Below are 16,923 nucleotides of genomic sequence, written 5' to 3'. Positions count from 1 at the left end.
AATGCTCTTCTAAGCATTATGATTTTCATGACAGGAGAATAAAGTGGTCACTAGGAAACATTTGTTACAAAAAGGGTGGTTGTGGTTTGATACGTGTAAGCCACCAATCCATTCTTTAGACTCCCAAATCTGATTGCACTCGCAACTTTCCTAAGATACAGATACCCCTGGGTTGAATTCAGCGCTCGCTTCTGAATCTTGCCTGCCCCATCCCACCCCGACGAGCAAATGCAACGTGAACGAGACCCACGCGAGGTGGCGCAGAGCGCAAGGATTCCAAGCACCCGGGCTTTGAGCGCAGGGGGCGGGGCCGGAGCACCACCGAGAGGGAGCGGCGCTGCTCCTAGAAAGGCTCTGACGAGGCCCAGCGACGCACTTCCGGTCACACCACGGAGCCGCTCGCTACGGAGGTGAGTGAGGGGCTGAGGGGCTTCGGGGGATGGGGTGGTATCCTGACCTGGAGGCGCTGGGTGCCTAAGGGATGTCCGTCCACCCGGTTTGGAGCTGCGTCTCCCGCCCCTGTAGGAGGGAGCAGGGCGGCGGCCTTTCCTCGACTCCCGCCTTGGACTTGGTGGCTGAAAACGCTCTGTCTCGTGGGAAGCGAAGCGTGTGTTACTGTCATATCCACGAATCCCCGTATACTTAGTTCGGGAGAGATGCTATGGCTTTGAGGAGGATGTGCCGGAGCAGCCAGAGGGTGGAATATATGCAAGAGTGAAGCGGCCTGAGGTGATAGTCACGAGTCTTTTAACATATTGAGGGCGTGCAGGGGCTTTTACCAGGTATGGATTGTATGCTCTCTGGTGCCTGACACAGGGTCTCGAATCAAGGCACAGTGGGAGAGCGTAAAAGGCAGGGCCTCTCTCATCCGCCCGAGAGCAGAAGCAACGTGCTTTTGGAAGGCGTCGTCTTCTGGAGCTGTGTCAGTTCCAAAAGGTAAACTGAGCCCTCCTCTCGGGCCGTGGGGTGACAATGACCTGGGAATGATTGCTCAGTCCTAGAATACACATACTATAATTCTAGAATTGCTAATTCATACCCTCATGAAAAGCAAGTTTACTGGTGTCGACCAATAAAGATCTGAGGCTATAAAAGAAAAGTTTACCTGGGGTCTTAAAGGATTCGAATCGAAGAGATGCAGATTCAGGTAACAACCCAAAGTCCTGGATCGAACGAAGGAAGGCAGGGTTAACAAAGACAAAAACCACAGAATGTAATTCCTTCGTGCAATTGAAGGGCTGGTTAACAGGGTTTGGTTAGTTCCGATATGGAAGTGAGGGAAGTGAAAACTACTAAGGAAGGAAGTAAAAGTCCATGTATATCCACAAAACAGTTCTAAGATATTTATGGTTCCAGCATGTTTATGGGTCTGCCTTGAGCTGAGTACAGCAACAGGTTTTGGTTTTTGTTTTTTTTTTGTTTAGCAACAGAGTTAGCTAAGTAAAAGCAGCTCTGAAAACGGAGGCACAAAATGTGCATAGGCCCCACTTGGTTAAGAGCCTCTGGGCTCCACTTTAAGTGACTCTTAGCAATTTTTTTTTTTCCATTATCACTAACTAGAGGGCAGCATTTGAGTACAGGTCTTTATAGCCTTACAGCATTTAGTTAAAATACTCTTTGCCAAAGTTACTTAGTCCTTTTCTTTCCTAACACTTCAGTGTGGTTATGTTATTCAATGGTTGGACAGTCAGGACCATTTGCTGTTGCTTGTGTTCCTTTTTTGGGTCATTACCCCCATCTCATTCCTGGTTGGTTGATTTTATATATATGTATGTACGAATATTTTTTTGTTTGGGTATGTGAAACATTACTATGGTTATGAAAGTCAGACATATTCAGAGAAGTGTCATTGCCCCCTCATCCCTTCTACCCAGTTTCCTTCCATCCTGTTCCCATTCCAGGGGTCCTTTCACCCACATCCCACCCACACCTGGTCCAACCATCCTCCTTAGTTTTTGGTTTATCCTTCCGTTTCTTTTTGCATAAATGACCAGAGGCACATTTTTTTATACTTCTTTTTTCTTGCCATTACACAAAAGATAGCACACTACCTTTTGCACTGTGGTTTTGTTTTGTTTTTTTTAAATTTAGCAATATACTCTGGAAATCACTCTATATCATAGAGATGACTATTTTTTAAAAAATGCCATTCATGTATACACAAGACTGCATCTAGTATGGCAGTTAAGAAGCATCGTAGTAAAATGAGCACCCGTGAACACACCACCCCATGAAGAAGGAGAACATCACCAGTACTGCTGCATTTGTGCTCCTCCCCAACCCAACTCCCAGCTTCCCGCCCCTTAGAGGTAACAACTGTCTTGAACTTTTGTGTTAATATAGTCTTAACCTATTTTTAAAAATAATTTTATGACATATATATGTAAATGTGTTTAGTTTTGAGCTTTATGAAAATGACATAGTGTCTGTAGTTACCTGGGACTTATGTAGCTCAATATTATGTTCCTAAATTCACCCATGTTGTCTCTGTAACTGTGAGTCACTCACTTTTGCTGCTCAGTAATGTTCCAATGATAAAAACTATATGACAACTTATTTATGTATTCTCAGTGGACATGTGAGTTGCTTCTAGTTTTTGGTGATTAAAGTGCTGCTGATGATGAATAATTCTGTATGTATCTCCCACATGTGAGAGTTTCTCTGGGGTATACGTTTTTAAATGTAGACATGAATGTCACATTTTATCAAATGCCTTTTGGCACCTATTGAGGTGAAGAGTATGTTTATTTCTTTGATTCATGTAGAAAAGTATACTAATTTGTATCCTAATATTGAGCTTTATTTGCATTCATGGGATGATCCCTCTTATTCATGGTATGTCATTTTAATGAGTTGCTGGAGTCTTTCTTATTATGTAGGATATTTTGCATCAATACCCATAAGTGAGATTTGTGTATGGTTTTATATCAGTATTGTGCTGGTGTTACGCAACTCAAGAGGTTTGCCGCTTACGGTGTTCTTTTCAAGAACAAGATGTGGTGGTTGTTAGGTAGCCTTACCTGCTTGCACCAAGTAAAGGAGATGGGATTCACATCCAAAGCTGTTTCCCTGGAAGAGAGGCTTGGCCATTGCTTTTGTACACTATTTGGTCAATTACATATCGATTTCTTCTTTTGCAGTTGGCTGTTTGTCTGGAATTGGTTTACTACATGTTGACTTCCTTCCTTGATTCCTTCCCTCCTCTCTCCCTCCCTTTATCCCTCCCTTCTTTTCTCCCTTTCTTCCTTCCTGCAGTTGGCTAAACTCTTGGGTTGGGTGGTCAAGCTCATCCTGGGTGGACAAACTCATCTAGCTACAGCTGCATCTGCAAAATACTTTGCTACACTCTAACAGTTAGCAAGAACAGCAGTTAGTAAGAACTGCCCTGACCTTGATACCCTTCTCCTGTCTAACACTGGCATGATCAAAAGACTAGAAAGCTTATTTTGCTCTTTTCTGCTACAGTTTAGTGTTGGAATTACTCATTTATTCAGGATTTGAAAAGATTTGCCCATGAAACATATGGGGTCAGTGTTTTGTGAGAGTTTACGTTATTGGCTATCTCAGTTTTGGTAAAAGTAACCACAGAATACAGAGAAAAATCTGTAGTAAAATTGGTAGAGTTGGTTCATTAGATTCATATAGAATCATATAGAATTAGATTCCTATGTTCTTCCAACATAGAATAAGTTTCATTTTAAGCATCTATAGACTTTTTTAAGTGGACACTTCAGCTATTAAAAAAAAAATTAAAAATCTTTAAAGCAAGAGTAAATATATCAGGCTGTTTAAACACCATGCAGTAAAGCCAGAAATTGTGAACAGAGAAGAAATTTGTAGCATACTATCCGATACAATTCTTTGGTCAGAGAAAAATACAGTTGCTGAATTAGCTATAAAACAGTAATTAAAACATAACATAAAACCTCTGGAATGTGGCTTATAGTGTGTTCAGAGGAAAATTTATGGCCTCGTGGGTTTTAATTGCCAAATAGAAAAGTTTGAAAATAAATGAATAAGTCACACAACCTCAGGAAGTTAGACAAGAAGGCTTTTATAGTCTGGTTTCCCCCAAAAGCAGAACACACGACAAAGATTTGTGTGCAGGTAACTTATCTGGGAATGTAGTCCGGCGCAGAGGGAAAGACAAGGCGGGTGACACGGAGTGAAGGAGAGCTATACGTGGGTGCTTTGTCAGTTTGGCCCTTCTGCATCTCACTGGTGCTCTATCTTGCAGGATCTTGGAAGAGAATTGGAATCTCAAGTCAGGGACTAACGAGGAAAACATTTATCCATTGACCTCTGTCCTCTGTTCGTCAAGGGTGGCACCGCAGGCCACCCTTGCACTTCAGGGATCAGCAAGTGTCCACAGCGTTCTGCAGGCGTTTTATGCAGGACGCCAGAGAAACCCCAGGGCAGGGGTCAGGAGTCTGCAGTGTAGGTTCTTACAGAAGTATTGGTAGGTTGCACCTGCACAAAGCTGATCTAAGCTTTTGGAACTGGACTAAGAGTGAAACAAGAGGAATAGAGTGGTGCGTAAGGTGTCTCTTACAGAGCTAAAGAAACGGAGAGAGCAGAACCTAATGAATTAGAAACAAATAGAAAAAAGAGCAGTATTGTAAGTAAATAAAAAAGCTGGCTCATTGAAAATGAAACATTAAAATAGATAAACCACTGCTGAGCCTTATTGTATTAGTCTGGGATGCCATAACAAACTACTGTTGACTGTGTGGCTTTAAACAACAGGAACATACCTTATAGTTCTGGAGGGTGGAAGTCCAACATGAACGTACCGGCTGGTTTGGTTCCTGGCGAGGGCTGTCCTTGGGTTTCAGATGGCTGCCTTCCCACTGTGTGCTCACATGGCAGTGATGGAGAGCTCTAGAGTCTCAGCCCTTTAGATTAGGGCCCCGCCCTTATAGCCTCATTTAACCTTCTTACCTCCTTGACAGTCTTACTTCCAAATATAGTCACATTGGGGGTTAGGGCTTTAGCATATGAATTTGAGGGGGCTACACATTCAACCCATAACACCAAGGAAAAGGTCTAAAAGCACATATATTCAAAAGAAGAAGTGGGAAAAGCAAAGTAGCTCTAGATATGAAAGAAACAAAAAGAATCATAAACCAGTGTTTTCTGCAACTGCACTAAAATTGAAATCCTGGAAGACACAGATGAAATTTTAGGAGAGTATAAATTTCAAGACTGATTTTAGAATCAATGAAAGTCTTGGAAATCAGAAGCTAACCAGTCCACGTATTTTGGAATATGAACAAGGGGCTCAGAGTCTTGGGGCCTAGATGCCATAGTGATTCTCTCTCAGGTAGCTGAGGTCGTGGCTTCTTTGCTGTCTGAAGGCTGGAAAGTATGAGGATGCAGCCTGGTACCTCATCTTCCTCCCAGTAAGTCTGGGCCATGAGGAAGGCTGACCTCGTGAGGTCTCTACAGAGACATTGGGACTCTTGAGGACAGTAAGCTATGTGAGGAAACAGGCAGGATGCGGGGGAGCAGCTGTTCCTTTGCAGGTACCGCCTCCCTGGACCCGCCTCGGAGGCCTCTGTGCTGGGCTGCAGCCCCTTCAGCCTGTCTTCTCTTGCAGTATAATTGAGGCTGATAGTTGTGTAGAGAAAGAAATAATTCAAAGATCTTGGTAATGTTCTGTCTCTTGAGCTGAATCATGGATACACCAGTCTTTGTTTTATTATTCTTCAGGCTCTGCATACGTTTTTATGGTCTACTTTTGTATGTACGATATATGTCAGAATTGTAAAATCTTAGGGTTCCTGGTAGTGAGCATCAGTGTCGTGGCTGGGAGGAGCCCTGGGTACCGAGCGAGCGAACAGAACACCACCACCTTCCTATGGCCGCTCCTGCTCGCACTCCTGTCTGGACACAGGCTGCCTGCATCTTGGGTCTTCTGTTCCTTATTGGGGTGGCTTGCCTCACACTTGCCTCTCTGTGTTTCTCTTAGCTCCCGCCCTTCTCTGAGAGGGAGACCAAGGAGTGGCAACCATGCTCCTGACAGCCTGGCCGCAGGTGAGCTGTGGGTTCTTCAGGTCTTCCTCTGAGCAGTTTGAAATTGAAGAAGCTGAGAAGGGAAACTGGAGAGGACCTCCATGCTTGCGCCTGCCAGACTGGAACTTGTGGAGAGTGGCGATGTGAAGGGATGGAAATAGCAGGAAAGCAGGCGCGAAGGCAGGGATGTAGCCTTGGACACACGGAGGTTCTTTGTTCCTCTGGTACAGGGGCTCCCCCCAGCAGAGGGCTCTATGGAGCAGGAGATGTGGAAGCTGACTGTGTACGATGCTCTGTGTGGGATGTGAACGGAGGAAGTAGCAGAGAACTGGGGTTCCCGGGAACTGGGGTGTAGGTGAAGAGGAACCAGATCAATGTACACCTGGCTGTGCTTCTAATTCAGGGGAAGATGAAGGGACAAGGGTCAAGGGAGGAAAAAAACTGGAAGCCCTGTGGGACATGAGGCCTCATTGTGTCCTGAGAGGTTTTCGGGGCTTGGGGTGCAGTGACTCAAACTTTAGGTCTCTGATTAAGAGCTCTGCACCCTCTACCCCAGAAAAATATACATGCAAACCAGATTTTCCATACAATTTCAGGGACTTCATGGACCCCCTGAAGCTCATCCATGGACCTCCATGGACTGCAAGTTGGGAATAATCATAGTCACAGTAACTCCAGCAACATCGTTTGAGGCTTCCCATACTGCAGGCACCCTATTAAGCACTGTCATGGATGGCTCATTCCTGACACCTGCCCTCTGAGATAGGTGCTCTGTTGGACTCAAAGGCAAAGGGAGATAGAGTGACTTGCCCAAGGTTACACAGCCATGGTGTGAATCTTAAATTTTTTAAAATTGATTTTAGAAAGAGAGCAACATCGATTTGTTGTTCCACCTATTTATGCATTCATTGGTTGATTCTTGTAGGTGCCCTGAAGGGGATTGAACCCACAACCTTGGCGTATCTGGACCCTGCTCTAACCAACTGAGCTACCTAGCTAGGGCCCACTGTGTGATTCTTAACGGCCCAGCCTTATGATATGTATGGAACCAGTGATGTTAACTTTGTCAGATTTGTGACGGCTGTGTAGGGAATAGCTTTCATGGAGATTCAAAGCCAGGGTGATCGCTTCAGAAAGAATTCCACTGGTCCAGGCAATGTGGCCTTCCTCGAGGGAAGCACTTGTTAAAGAGGGGGGTTCTAATTCACGTAATGTTTCAGATGAAAGTCTTTAGGGCCTAGAGTCAGAATTAAGGAGATAAGGGTAAGGGAGAGGGAGGAGTTAAGAATGAATCCCCACGGTTCTAGCTGAGGATTCCTGCATAGATGGTGGTGGGTAACACCAGCTGAGTTGTGAATTCAGGAGGAGACGCCCACTTAACTAGGTAAAGGGTGGTGGCAGCAAGCAGTGAAGGCATCTAATTTTGTGCAGAGAAGTTACTTGATCTGTCCACGGTCACACAGTGAGTGACTTACAGAAAAACCCAGAAGCTGGACTAGATTTGTCACTGAGTGGAGAGGTTGGTAGAGTTAAGCAAGACAGATCCTGGCACAGAGGAGTTAAGGGCAAGTCCCTGCCAGTGTGTCCCCAAGGGTGTTAGAGGAGGCTGAGTGAGGCAGAGAGCAGCCGGAGGAAGAAAAGTGCATTTTTGGGTGAAGTTGGGAAGATGAGGCTTAAATAGAAGACAGTAACAGAAAATGTTGGGTTTTCAGCAACAGCCATCTCGAAGCAGATTGGGCTGCTACCTTTACCCCTTGACCGTTGGTCTCCAAGCCGATCTGTGCAGCACTAAGCTTCCTCTGCTGGAGGTTCTGAAGCAGAGGCTGCACAGCCCCTTGCTGGGAAGTTGGTGATGGGAATCAGGCTGCGGATGGGGCTGGATGAGATGGAAGCTATGGCCGCTCCTTGGGGGTGGCTCAAGGTTTGTGGGTGAGGGCAAGGTGTGGGGAGCAGCACAGGGCTGACCTTAGGCGCAGGGAGCAGATTGAAGCCAAGATCTGAAGATGAAGTAGGAACGCTGGTGGGTCATTCCGGAGCTGTGTTTGCCGGTGAGGGAGTGGTTATATTATATTTTTGTAAGTATGAACGTGGCATGAGGTTTCTTTGCCATGAGAGAGGTCAGATATGCTCTGGTTATTTTCCAGGTGTTTTTCTCAAATCTTTCGCCTCGTTATTAATTTCGTGCTCTTCACAAGCTCCCTCCCCAAGCCCTTATACTGCCCTCTGCCCCTCACTTAGGGCCTGAGCCATGGAATTGGCCCTAGGGCAGCAGGAACCTGTTGTTTCAGAAGTTGGTGACCTTCGAGGATGTGGCTGTGTACTTCACCCCAACGGAGTGGGATGGCCTGTCCCCTGCACAGAAGGCCCTGTACAGGGATGTGATGCTGGAGAATTATGGGAATGTGGCCTCCCTGGGTAAGGCCTCTCCCCCTGCACCCAGATTCTGCCTGTTGGGGCTTCCTGACTTCCTTGTCCCTTACATGTTATAGGGAGTCTCTAGTAATCCTTTACTGAGGGGGAACCGCAGAGCCTCAGATTCCCTATCTCTTGGACCCAGGGGCTGCTGGGAAGAGCAAACCCCGAGCCCTTTTTGCAATCAGTGTCGGACTTTGCTGGGACTAGTGTGCATTTTTTTTATTCCAACCTATGGAGGCTGTGTATTGGACCCAGTGTGGAAAAAAGTAACTTCTATTTCGTGGCATTATGTTTAGTTTCCCCCTCACCCTGCCTACATCCGAGGTCTGTCCAAGGATGTCAGTGTACTCTGAATATCTCAGGCCAAGCTTAGAAAATGCCGTTTGGGCAGATTCTCCCTGTTTGTTCTGCATGAAGTCTCTTGGGTCCAAGGTCTGGGCCCTTCTCAAGACCCCTCCCCTAATATACCTTCTAAGAACCTCCCTCCCGCCCCCCAGTCCTTAGGCATGGACACCCTGGGGCTCTTAACCTTCTGTCTTCATTGTGGAGACAATGAGAAGAGGTTTAGGAACTCATCCATGGGAGATTATTCACCCTTCTCTACTATTTTCTTGCCCCCCAAACAGGATTTCCACTTCTCAAACCTGCTGTGATCTCACAACTGGAAGGAGGAGGTGAGCTGGGGAGCCCATCTCTGCTGGCTGCTGGAGTAGGCACCGACCCTCCAGGCCTCTGGACAGGTAAGGGGGGCACATATTGTCCATTATGCTGGAAAGTTTAATTCTTTAGGAAGAAAGAGTTAGCATGTAAGCATGAGTTAACATATTAGCAACATGTAAGCATGCCACATTTATTGGCCAGCTGTACAGAGTAAAATTTAAATAAATTTTAATGATTTATAGAGATAGGTTCAATTGAGACCTTTTCTGACTATTTTCACAACTTGCTATTTCTTTCTAATTCAAAGAATAGCTCATTTTTCCTATGCCTCATTCTAACTCTTGAATCCTAATTTTGGAATTCTACCTTGCTCAGAAAGAAATGAATGGATTCAGTAATTTGGGTGGGGGTTCTTGCTTTATATCTAATCATCGTCCATTTAATGCGGAGGATGCAGAGTCAATAGTCTTTTTTTACACAAAATGGCATAATAGCCTGGTGGTTAAAAGCAGAGTTTTTGGAGCAGACTTTTTGAGGTTCAGTCCCAACTGTGCTACTTTCTAGTTGTGTGGCTTTGAGCAGGTCCGTTATTTAGTTTTCTGAGAATCAATGTGCCCTGTGTGAAAATGGAATAATAATAAAGCTATGTTATCAGAGCTAGTTTTACAGGTTGAGGATTAAATGAGATAATGTGTCTTGTGCGTGGTTTATAGTGTGTGCTCAATGATATATTAGTTTTTATTATTTTTGGTGTTTTGGAGGAGACAGCTTTATATAGTAAGCTGTAGGGAATAAGGCTGGAGGGAGGGAGTGCTCTCATTTCAGTTCATCTCGAACCATGTGCAAATGAATTGCCTGGGAGTCTTACAAATATGCAAACTGTTATTCAGTAAGTGTGGTGTAGGGCTAAGATTCTGCATTTCTGTTAAGTTTCCAGGTGATGCCAACGCTTCTGGTTCCCAGACCACACTTAATGTAGTGAGGTTCTCATTGGCTCAAGCAGAGTAGCTACTGGGTGATTTCCCATTTCCCACGTGATCAAGCTTTACTTCCTGCATTTGGGGCCATAAGAGTCTCTTACATCTCTTCAATGAATCCTCCTTTTTAAAAAGATGGTTTCAGGGATTTTTAGGGATTCAGCCAGATGATCCCTGACCAACGAAGACATGTTTTAGACATGGAGAGTTTGAAGTGATTGGCATACAGAGGAAGAAGAGAAAAAAAAAGATATTTAATTAAGAAGCCTAGGTTTCATTCTGTAGGCAGCGGATAGTCCTGAAGTTTTTGAACAACTCATCATGCTCTCAGCTGAAGATAGAAACATTGATCTGGTTAGTGTGTGTTGGTGTATTGGGGCGAGGACTCAGATGGGTTCTAGGCAGGCAGAACGTGTTGCAGGGTACAGGGCCCGTGTCAGCAGAGTTGACCTTCTTTAAAACAAACAAACAATCAACCCCCTATTGCCCGCCCCCCACTTTCTCAGAAGTCCCATCCAGTGATTTCTGTTTAAATCTTATTTGTTGAAACTAGCAAATGGCCATCTCCACTGCAAGAGAGGGTGGCAAATACAGTTTTTAGCTGTAATTTTATTGTTACCTCATACAAAAATGGAGCATGTGCTAGTAAGAAGGAAAGGGAGAGCAGATTTTTGATCAACCAATAACCAGTAACATGTGCCACACAATAGGATTTGGTAAATAGGTCACTAGTATAGAAAAACTGGCAAAGAATGTAAGTGGTTTATCCACATAAAAAGCCCTACATATTTTAATCAACGTAAAAAGTGTTCACCCTCAGTAGAAATCAGTGAAACAGAAATTAAAATGAGATGTCCCACCTATATATTGAAAACAACTAAATTATAGTAAGTGATGGTGAGAATACAACAAAACGAGTAGACTTCTGGAGGAGAATGTGAATTGGTACTTTTGCTAAAGAATACTTTAGCAATATATATCAAGAGCCCTTTAAAAGTTTGTACTTGATAAACTGGATAATCCCTTTTAGGGCTATATACTAATAAAGTAATTGAGATATAGACAAAGATGCCTGTGCACAAAAGTTCATTATAATTTTATATAATAAAATACTGGAAATACCTGAATTTTCACATAGAATGGTTAAATTAAGGTGCCTCTCAAAAAATACAAATTTCTAGTTATATGTATTAAGGATGCAATATACAACATGATGTCTACCCGGCACTGCTATAGGATATTTAATAAAGTTGTTAAGAGTAAATCCTGGGAGTTCTCATAACAAGGAGAACATTTTTTCCATTTTTTTTTTTCAAGATTTTATTTACTTTTAGAGAGAGTAGAAGGGAGGGAGAAAGAGAGGGAGAGAAACAGCAATATGCAAGAGATACATTGATTGGTTGCCTCTTGCACACCCCCAAGTGGAGACCTGGCCCGCATACCAGGCATGTGCCCTGACCAGGAATCAAACTGGTGACCCTTCAGCTTGCAGGGGGGCGCTCAGTCCACTGAGCCACACCAGCCAGGGCTCCTTTATTTTTTTCTTTTTAAAATTTTATCTATATGAGAAGATGGATGTTAGCTGAACCTATTGTGGTAATCATTTCACTATATATGTAAATCAAACCATCATGCAGTACGCCTTAAACTTACACAGGGATGTCTGTCAATTATTTCTCAATAAAACTGGGAAAAATTAAGGTATCTGTGCAAGAGGGAGTACTATCTAGCAATTAAGAAATATTTTTAGAGAATATCTAAAAACATTGGAAAATTATTAATATGAAGGAAGAAAAAAATTTCATGTTTGAAAAAAATGTTTTGAGAAAAATGATTGAAAGGAAAATGATTGGGGAAGAGATACCTCAGAAGATCAGCAGTAGTTATTGTTAGGTGGTTGTATTTCGGGTAATTTGAATTTTCTTCTTTGTGAGTTTCTGATACAGATGGATATTATTTTTATAATTGGGGAGAAATCAATAGTATTTTGAAAATGTTTGCTAGGGAGATTCAGGTGATGTGGGTCTATTGAGGGTGATTTTAATAACATACTGGGAAAGGGAGCATATTACATGTGAGGAGAGATGAGAGATGGAAAATATAGAGACAGCATTTTGGGCTCACTTTTGAGAAATTTGGGAACAAATGCAGTGATCAAATGTAGCTCTGTTGGGACTATAGAAAATATAGAAAGATGAATGAGTTTATATAAAGAATTTTAGGAAATGACCAATTTTAGGGCTGAGTAAAGTGAAAGGAAAGGCAAGGAGGATGCAGCAGTGTTCTGTGTGGGAAGGGATGGGATTAAAGGGATCAACCGCGGGCCTAAACAGAGCCTTTCTGAAATAGAGAAAGAAGGAATCGAAGGAGGAGTTTTGGAAAGCCTAGAATTTAAGTTTTAAGGAAAGAACCAAACTTCTTTCCCTTTTGCTTCTTGGTACTGCTGACACTTGCCATCCCTAGTATTGCCACTTGTTGTTGGATTCTGTGCCTCTTCCTTCTTGAGCAACTTCCATTTGTGTTAACAAGGGACTCAGTGACATAGGGATAACTGAGGAGAAACCACAGAGTATAGTAAAGTATGGTGTGATGGAAAAAATGCTCATTTAATGGATAAGACCTAGAATTTTGTTCCACTGCTGTCTCTTTGAAACTTCATGTTATTGGTTATTGGTGTAGAGACAGGTAATCTTTTAAAATCATTACTTTAAAATTTATAATGCTGGCACATGCTCAGAAGAACACAGAAAGTATATGAAGTGTGTGTGTTGGGGGGAGTGGGGCGGGGGAAATCTACCAAAAGCTTCCTGTGTCAGTTTGCTCAGTTTCTGGTACCTTGTTCCAGAAGTTTTCTAGGCACATACAAATATGTGTGTCTATGTCAGTCCTTTTCATTTTCCTTTATACAAATGGAATGTACTCTACATACCATTTCTCAACCTGTTTTCCCATTTAATAGTATAGCTTGGACATCTTTTTCCTGTCAGTGTATATGGATTTATTTCATTGTCTTGCCAGCTACATATTATTTTACCTCATGGATGAACCTTAGAGTCTTTGACCTAGATTTTAAAGACCTCCTTGATTATTATGATCCTTTATTCTTTCTAGCATAGTTCTTTTTTTCTAACATGGTTCTTATGAGACATTTTATGTTTTCTGTTTTGTTTTTTTTTTAATAGTAGATATTGATATCCAGACTGACAGCGATATAACAAAGGAACTGTACAAAGAAAAACATAATACATCATTTGTACTTCAGGGGAACTTTTCTCAGGAACCAGACTTCTCAGAGGCCTATATTGTAGTAAAACAACAGCAGGGAGTCCACCCAGTAGGAAGTATGAAGAAAGAAAACAGCATTGTCATTGATGGAACAGTGAAAGACAACACAGGCCCCACGGAGGAGTGTTTCTTTAGTCAGAGTCCGAACTTGAACCAGCGTCATACCATCATCTCCACTGGAGAGGAACCTGATAAGTGTATGGGATTGAAGAAAGCCTTGAGCTTTGACACAAAACTTACTTATCATGAAATAAGTAATTCCAGGGAAAGACCTTTTGAATGTGAAAAATTAGTGGAAACCTTCAAATATAACTCTCAACTTCATCATCATCAAGATAGCTGCACTGGAGAGGAGCCCTATCAGTGTAAGGAGTGCGGCAAAGCCTTTAGTGTTAAGGCAAAATTAATTTGGCATCAAAGACATCATAATGGGGAGAAACCCTTCAGATGTGTGGAGTGTGGGAAAAGTTTTAGTTACAGTTCCCATTACATCACACATCAGACAGTTCACAGTGGGGAGAAGCCCTATCAGTGTAAGGTATGTGGGAAAGCCTTCAGTGTTAACGGGAGTCTGAGCAGGCATCAGAGAACCCATACAGGTGAGAAGCCCTATCAGTGCAAGGAGTGTGGAAGTGGCTTCAGCTGCAGTTCTGCATATATCACACATCAGAGAGTCCATACTGGGGAGAAACCTTATGAGTGTAATGATTGTGGGAAAGCTTTCAATGTTAATGCAAAATTAATTCAACACCAGAGAATCCACACTGGAGAGAAACCTTATGAATGTAATGAGTGTGGGAAGGGCTTCAGGTGCAGTTCTCAGCTTAGGCAGCATCAGAGTATCCACACTGGAGAGAAGCCCTGTCAGTGTACAGAGTGTGGGAAAGCCTTCAGTAATAATGCAAAACTCATTCAGCATCAGAGAATCCACACAGGTGAGAAGCCATACAAGTGTACTGAATGTGGAAAAGCCTTTAGTATCAAAGGGAAGTTAATCCAGCACCAGAGAATCCACACAGGTGAGAAGCCCTACAAGTGTAAGGAATGTGGAAAAGCCTTCAGGTGTAACTCCCAGCTCCGGCAGCATCTGCGAATCCACACTGGAGAAAAGCCGTATGAGTGTAATGAGTGTGGAAAGGCCTTCACTGTCAATGCAAAACTAATACAGCATCAGAGGATTCACACTGGGGAGAAACCCTTTGAATGTAATGAGTGTGGGAAATGTTTTGCTTCTAAAAGAAACCTACTTGACCATCACCGAATCCATACTGGAGAAAAACCTTATCAATGTAAAGAATGTGGGAAAGCCTTCAGTATCAATGCCAAACTAACTAGGCATCAGAGAATACACACTGGGGAGAAACCTTTCAAATGTATGGAATGTGAGAAAGCGTTTAGCTGTAGTTCTGACTATATTGTACATCAGAGAATCCATACTGGAGAGAAACCCTTTCAATGTAAGGAGTGTGGAAAAGCTTTCCACGTCAATGCTCATTTAATTCGGCATCAGAGAAGTCACACTGGAGAGAAACCCTTCAGATGTGTGGAGTGTGGCAAAGGCTTCAGCTATAGTTCTGACTGTATTATACATCAGACTGTCCACACTTGGAAGAAATCCTATGTGTGTAATATGTGTGGGAAAGCCTTCAGGTTTAGCTTCCAACTTAGTCAGCATCAGAGTGTCCATAATGAAGGAAAATCCTAATGAGAAGGATGTGGAAAACGCTCAAGATTAATGCTGAACCGAATTGGGTATCAGTAGATTTGCCCTGGTGGAAAACCCAGAGAGAGATGAATGTGGCAGCCCTCACATGGAAACAAACTTTTTTCATTTTATTCCATTTTAAATCAGGAATGATGGCCAGTTAAAAAGTAACATTCAAAAACAAATAGTTTCTTTTATACCAACAACCAATTAGAATATATCCCATTACCAAAACCATCGAGAAAAGTAGATTTTTCTAGGAATAAACTTAATTATAATGCAGGACCTACATGGATCTCTAGTGATGGCCACAAAAGCAACTTAAATAAATGGAGGAGAGAGAGAAACCTTGTTCTTGGATAGAAAAATTTAAAGATATTCCCTCTACTTAATTTATTTCCCTTTGATTATGACAACAAGCATGTGTCACTTTTGTAAAGAGGAAAAATAATAAAGATTTCCTTAAAAAAGGAGGAATGTGAGTAAATTTGCTTTTCATGGAATAGAGAAAACCTTTCTAAGCATCAGATGAAATCTAGAAACCAAATAAAATGGAAAATACTGATAAATTGACTTTAAAATTAAATACTTGTTTTTGTTTTAAATAATCCCAAATAAGGTTAAAAGATAAATCACAGATGTAGAAATACCTTTGTAAAATTTGTTACATAAAAGTAATATATGCAAAGAGGTCTTACCATTAAGAGAAAGATAATAAAACCCCACAAACGGCACTAGCAGGCAGCTTTTAAAAAGATAGAGAAATGACTAAGATGTTCAGTCTGGATAGTACTCAGAGTAAAAATTTAAACATGCATACAACCACACACAGGAAGCCCCCAAACCTCTCTCCCACAGACACAAGATGCACACACAGACCCTCCTATAGTCACACAAATCAAACATGGATGTACATAGACATAGGCCACCTCCCTGCTCCAGGCATGCCTGCTTCTGTGCTCTCTAGCGTGAGTGCGTGTGTTGGCTCGGAGTGCTGCCTTGGCTACTTCAAAAGAAGTATTCCTTTCGGAAAACTAATTACAGTATAGGACTTGATCAATGTCCAGAGATCCCATTGTATAAGTCCCTCTCCCCTGTCCCCATGCTAGGACCTGTCTGGAGGCAGACCTTGGAGCTGGACCCTACTTTGCCTGGCCCCCTCACCCTGCTCCTCTGGGAAATTCCAGACCACTGAGACCCAGAAGCGCCCCAAGTCACGGGTTCCAAGTCCATTTAGTTACAGGAAAACAGGCCCAGAGACAGATGGCACTCTCCCTAGTCACATAGCAAACTAGTGGCTGATGTGATCACTTCCCCAGGCCAGAGGAGGTTAGAAGGCCACAGCTCGCTCTAACCCTCCTGGGTCACAGAGCCTGTAGGTGGCTTCTGAATGTGCCCGTCAGGGGAGGTGGGGACAGGAAGTCCTACAGTCCTGGTTCCCAGCAGGGTCTGGCAGTTTCTGCTGTGGCAGAAACTAGGCAGGGACTTGAGAAGGGTCAAGAGCCACTGAAGACAACTTGATGTCCCAGATCTGCCACCAATGTTCTCTGTGACTTGGCCTCTCTGGGTCTCAGGCTCCTGGTCAGCCTAGGGGTTGGGGCTGGTCCCAGGCCTCCGGGCCCGTCCTACCTGAATGGTCACTGAGGGTGTCCTACCTCTCTGTACCTTTGGTTTTGTCCAGGGCAGGTCCTTTTCTTCAGAGCCCGAGGACACTAGGAGAAAGCGGACACCTGGAAGGCCGCATGAAGTCCTGTGGCCCCGTGGCCCGGAACTCCCTGGGTCCAGTGGAGGCCTTCCAAGGACAAAAGGGAGCCACGGTGTTGGAGACCCTGTCCCCTCACAAGAGCACTTTGCTGACTTGGAGCC

The 16,923-nt window shown here is 43.3% G+C and overlaps 1 protein-coding gene across 3 annotated transcripts; it reads left to right on the top strand.

Annotated features, from left to right (window-relative positions):
* Positions 1 to 356: 356 nt before the first annotated feature.
* On the top strand, positions 357 to 15,454 carry ZNF23 (zinc finger protein 23). 3 transcript variants are annotated; one of them, XM_054579217.1, is made up of 5 exons: positions 357 to 410; positions 5,972 to 6,036; positions 8,254 to 8,430; positions 9,057 to 9,170; positions 13,253 to 15,454. In XM_054579217.1, the coding sequence occupies exons 3-5, from the start codon at positions 8,397 to 8,399 to the stop codon at positions 15,055 to 15,057; spliced, it is 1,953 nt and encodes a 650-aa protein (XP_054435192.1). In that variant the 5' UTR covers positions 357 to 410; positions 5,972 to 6,036; positions 8,254 to 8,396; the 3' UTR covers positions 15,058 to 15,454. The 3 variants fall into 3 exon arrangements, with proteins under 3 accessions (XP_054435192.1, XP_054435189.1, XP_054435190.1); XM_054579214.1 differs by having other exon boundaries at positions 13,250 to 15,454; XM_054579215.1 differs by lacking the exon at positions 357 to 410 and adding an exon at positions 806 to 936 and having other exon boundaries at positions 13,250 to 15,454.
* The last annotated feature ends 1,469 nt before the right edge of the window (positions 15,455 to 16,923 follow it).

This window comes from Pteronotus mesoamericanus, unplaced genomic scaffold (assembly GCF_021234165.1).
Source record: "Pteronotus mesoamericanus isolate MK-2021 breed Mesoamerican mustached bat unplaced genomic scaffold, CSHL_Meso_final contig_52, whole genome shotgun sequence".
NCBI classification, from domain to species: Eukaryota; Metazoa; Chordata; class Mammalia; order Chiroptera; family Mormoopidae; genus Pteronotus; species Pteronotus mesoamericanus.
This window is presented reverse-complemented; position numbering and strand designations above follow the sequence as displayed.

Coding starts and splice junctions, on each gene's coding strand:
- ZNF23 (XM_054579214.1), top strand. CDS start 8,397: ATGCTGGAGAATTATGGGAATGTGGCCTCCCTGG. Junction 8,431..9,056: donor TGGGAATGTGGCCTCCCTGG/GTAAGGCCTCTC, acceptor CCCCCCAAACAG/GATTTCCACTTCTCAAACCT. Junction 9,171..13,249: donor CCCTCCAGGCCTCTGGACAG/GTAAGGGGGGCA, acceptor TTTTTTTAATAG/TAGATATTGATATCCAGACT.